The sequence below is a fragment of the Tupaia chinensis genome, unplaced genomic scaffold, assembly GCF_000334495.1.
Source record: "Tupaia chinensis unplaced genomic scaffold, TupChi_1.0 Scaffold000250_1, whole genome shotgun sequence".
NCBI classification, from domain to species: domain Eukaryota; kingdom Metazoa; phylum Chordata; class Mammalia; order Scandentia; family Tupaiidae; genus Tupaia; species Tupaia belangeri.
Window position 1 is genome coordinate 1,836,451 of NW_006159730.1, and position 4,698 is coordinate 1,841,148.

Here is a 4,698-nt window from a genome sequence, read left to right on the forward strand (position 1 = left end):
CCACCCAGCCGCAGGCATTTCACCAGGTGCTCCTCCCCCGCCGACATCTCCTCCGTGTCGATGTGGTTCACCCCCAGGTGGAACTCAATGACCGCCAGCCTCACGGCGCGCTGAGCGACCGGCCCCTCGGCCTCCACCACTTCGGTCGGCACCCCCAGGGCGTGGTCCCCCACGCCCGGGCCGTCGTCGGCCTCAGGCGGCTCATCCTCGTCCTCAAGCGCCGGGCCGAGCAGTGCCCTGACCTCTTCGAGCAGCGCTCGGGCGCTGTACTTGGACTTGTATGGTTCTTTCTCCGGGTTCTTTTGCAGTTCCACCCGCGACAGAGCCAGCGCCGCCTGGAATTTCTCACGAATCTCGGCCCAAGAAGCGCTCGCCATCGCGGCCACGCCTCGGTTTCAACGCTCGCAGTCGGGCCTCCCGCCTGCTTCGGTTTTGCGACACTTCACGGGAGGCGCTCGACAGGTCGGGGCTGCGGTGGGCGGTAACCAATGAAATCCGCCGACGGCGACCACAATGTGCTCGGCGGCGGCCAATGGGAAGGCCTAGTGGTCGTCATAGCAACTTCCGTCGGGGACCTGAAGCTGCCTCCTGCCGCCGTTTCTCTCTCGCTTGATCCCATGAAGATGTGTGTATTTTAAAATGTGCTTAATATCAGTTTATTTAATGAAGCATTTCGAAACGCTGCTTGCAAACATAGCTAGCTAACCCTACTTGCATTCATTGAAAAGAACAGAGAGGTAGAGACCTTTCGAGATCAGTATAGAGCCCAGCCCGTCACTGAATAAAAGGCTCTGAAAAGTAACAGGAATTTATTATTATTAATATGTCACCTCTTGATTAAAAGTTATGAAAACGGGGGCCAGCAGGTGGTATGGTTGTTAAGGGCGCTGGACTCCCCATGGCGGACAGCGATTTGAGTTCCTGAATTGGCAGCTTGCTTTCTCACTTTCCCTCTTTCTCTTCTCTCTCACTCTGTCCCTCTCTGGTCAAGTTTTAAAAAAATGTAAATAAAATTAAACGAAATCTTTTTTTTTAATTTATGAATATAGAAGGCATTCAGTGATATTTTCACTTCAACCCTGAAATACAGGTTGTAAAGGATGTGTACAACTTGCCCAGGGCAGCAAGAGCTGAATCCTCCAGCTGTGAAATCCACATTATTAGTGCCTCTTCTCATTTCATTTCTCCTTAAGTTACCTGTTGGAGACAGAAAATATCATAGGATGGGAGAGTGTTGAGCTGCCTTGTGAAGTCCTTGGTTCTTTGGGTCCAGATCACTAAAATTAGAGACCTGTCCCTAGGTGCAAAATAAAGCCACCACCACAATAAAAGTAGGTAGAAAAGAGAATTTAATAAGAAAGAAAGATTTTAGAAAAGTACACCCAGAAGACCTTTGAGTGGGTAGGTTACTAGTTAGCAACTGCGTTGGAACTGGGTAGGTGTTATTTTTATTATCAGAGGTGATAATGAATATTTAACAATGGGAGGTCTGTCATATTATTTAAATCCTTTGTTTGAATTTGAGGGCTTTCTCCTGCGCTTGCACAGCTCTCTCACAGTGAAGAATTTGAGGAATTTGGTTACATAATTGTGCATGACCAGTATGAGCCATGATGCCTAATTAGGATAGACTGCCCAATTAGTTTATTTCTCCCATGGGAATCAGGATGTTGACTGAAATGTCTGGTTGGGTCTTTTTGTATTTATGAGGAATCATAAGAGGGAAATTTACAATCATCCCTATGTGTCTTCCTCAGGTATCAAGGAAGAAAAGTGGTATTTGCCTCCCCTTCCCAGCGCCAGGCGCTGGGTGGGAAGAAGGCATCTATCTCATGGAGGGTCTGGCTGTAACTCCTGATAAATTGTGATTGATGTGACACATGTCCTTCTGCTATTCTCTTAGGGCTGCCTGCTCATTACTAGCTAACTGCCTACCACAAAACCAGCCCAGGCCTCAGAAGGGAGTTGAAAGCAACCCCATTCCCAGACGGAAAGCTGCAGGGACTGCATGGTCAATCAGATGGAGCTCCAGGCATGGGCTGTCTCAACATGTCTGGCGTCATTCTGCAAGCCAAGCTATTGTCTAAGTACTAAGCTAATGAGATCTATCGATCTTATACCAGGAATATAGCCCACAAAGAATGTCATGTATATTGTACACTGTTCTCCATAGCCAAACTCAGTCACTGCTTATCTGATTTAATTTAGAATAAATGGGTTCTGCTCTGGCACAGTTTTGCTTCTGCTCCAAGAGAGCTTTAGGCTCATTTTAACTTTTTCATTTTTCGCGACACCCTACCTTCAATCCCTGAGTTTCTTATAGTTATCAGTTCAGGTCAGATAGAAGTGATAAGATTTGGAGTGCCTTTTGCGTGGTCACTGGGGGGAACCTGCCGCTGTGCTGACGGTGCTCTGCCGGACACGGTGTCCATGACGTTATACTTTTAGAAACCTCTGTATTTGTCCAGAATTTAAAAAATGAATTCATTTTCAGAGTTCATGTCATTTGAGGATGTCTCTATGGATTTTACCTGGTAGGAGTGGCAGGGCCTCGAAGATGCACAGAAGATTCTATACAAGGATGTGATGCTGGAGACCCGATGTTTTCTTTGTTGTTGTTTTTTTGTTTGTTTGTTTGTTTTGGAGAGGTTTTTGCTATAGGGCGCGTGCACTCGCCAGACAGAGAGAGACATAGAGACAGAAAGCGAGAAATCACCCCCCAGAGGGGATGGTCACGCCGCAATCCCTTCTCCTCCAGTCTCCTCTCGGGATCTTGGGCACGCACGCACATGCGCCTGGCGTGAGTTCTAAGCCACCGGGTCCAGGACGCGAACCGCGGTCGACTATGTGGGAGTCCAGCAACATAGTCATTACGCTAACTGCTGGTTCCCGCAGCCTGATGTTTTTAGGACACTGCATTGCCAAACTTGCAGTGATCTTCATGTTGGAGCAAGGAGGAGAGCCATGGACATTAGAACTTCCCAACCAGAGCCTTCCAGACAGTTTCCCTGGAAAAATCTGTGAGGTGGAGAGCTGTTAGGTGGAAAGTAACTGGAAGTGCTTTCAAGAGATCCACCTGCATGGTCATGAGGAAGAGCAGAGGGAGCTGGTAAACATCAGCTGCTGTAACTGAGCCATAGCCAACTTGGAGGACCTTCAATGCTGGAATGTCCTTTCTTTGTTCAATGTCATAATGAATACAATATTTTTATCTCTTTGTATCAAATAGTCCTATAAATGTCCAATGATATTTTCCTCTCTTAAAATAAGGTAAATCTCTACTCAGTTCATACTTTTTAGGAGACATCTTTAAATCGGCCATCAATGTTCCCATCAGTGGGGGTTGTATGTAATGGATATGAACAGGAGTCCGGGTGAAACTTAATATATTCCACTTCTCTTGTTATTTTTAATTTGTTAGAGGGCAAATTGAATCATGTGTGCTTGCCACGGTGGACAGTGAGATATAACCCCTCACAGCGAATGTTTATGCCAATATTTCTTCTCCTGAATTTTCAGTTATTGGGATTTTCAACCAGCAAATACACATACCAAGTGTGTTCTTTAAGCCACCAGGATCAAGATTTGAACCATGCAGTCAGCCATGTGGAATTCAGTCACATTAACCATCATATCACCAGCTGGCCCACCACTGATCTTGTTCTTCCTCTCTCATACTTATACTGTTAATAAATCCATGACCCAGGAAAAAAAAAAAAAAAAGAAGTGATAAGATTTGAGCTCTTATGCTCTAGCTCTGTAAAGTGCTTTAAGATATACAGAAGTGCACTAATTTTGGAAGCTCAGGCCAGGAGTAGATAGATCAGTGTCCAGACCTTTGCTGGGGTGCTTCCTCCTCTCAAGGAGGAAATAAACAAACATAAGAAAATTAAATGCCTGTCCTTTAAGTGCTAATGTTCCTGAGAATTATTTCCTAAGCCTTATCCCAGGGAGATCTTACTCAGTTTCTGGGCTTTCATTACATATGCTGTTTACTTCCAAAATCCGATCTCTAGTCAAATGGCTCTCTTGAGCTTCGGATTGGAATATTCAAGATCCAGCTGGAATAATCACACCTTAATGTTCCATCAGTTCCTGTACATCAGTATATTCAAACCAGAATTCGTTCTCTTCCTCTTTACAAGCTCCCTCCCTCCTACACTACACTTGCCACTCTTATTCTTACAGTGAACATGACATATGAACGTCAGTGAATCCACCAAGCTGGTGATTCTTGGTTTCTCATTCTTAAAAGTAAAACCAGGGGCCAGCAGATGGCCTAGCAGTTACATCACTGGACTCCCACATGGCCCACCGTGGTTCAAGTCCCAGTGGACACTGGGCATGTATGTATGCATGCCCCAAGTCCCCACAGAGTAGAGGAAAGGGGACTGTGGCTTGGCCATCTGCTGGGGGGAAGGTGATTTATCTCTCACTGTCCCTCTCTGTCTCTCCAGCAAGTGCCCTATAGCAAGAACTTAAAAACAGGGACCAACAGATGGTGTAATGGTTACATCACTGGACCCCCATGTAGTTTATAGCAGTTTTGAGTCCTGGACCTGGTGGCTTAAAACTCACAGTAGGGGGGCTGGCAGGTGGCCTGGTGGTTAAGGGCGCTGGACTCCCACATGGCTGACCACGGTTGGAGTCCCGGACCTGGTGGCTTGCTTTCTCACTTTCTCTCTCTCCTCACTCTTT

General features: G+C 46.3%; 1 protein-coding gene across 1 annotated transcript in view; it reads right to left on the reverse strand.

Moving 5' to 3' along the window:
• KIFBP (kinesin family binding protein) overlaps positions 1-877 on the reverse strand; it is a gene marked incomplete in the record, with an annotated part of 28,907 nt that extends 28,030 nt beyond the window's left edge. Inside the window, 1 exon segment of the mRNA XM_027772041.1 lies at positions 7-877. Coding sequence (XP_027627842.1) covers positions 7-377 — 371 coding nt within the window.
• Between the last annotated feature and the right edge of the window lie 3,821 nt (positions 878-4,698).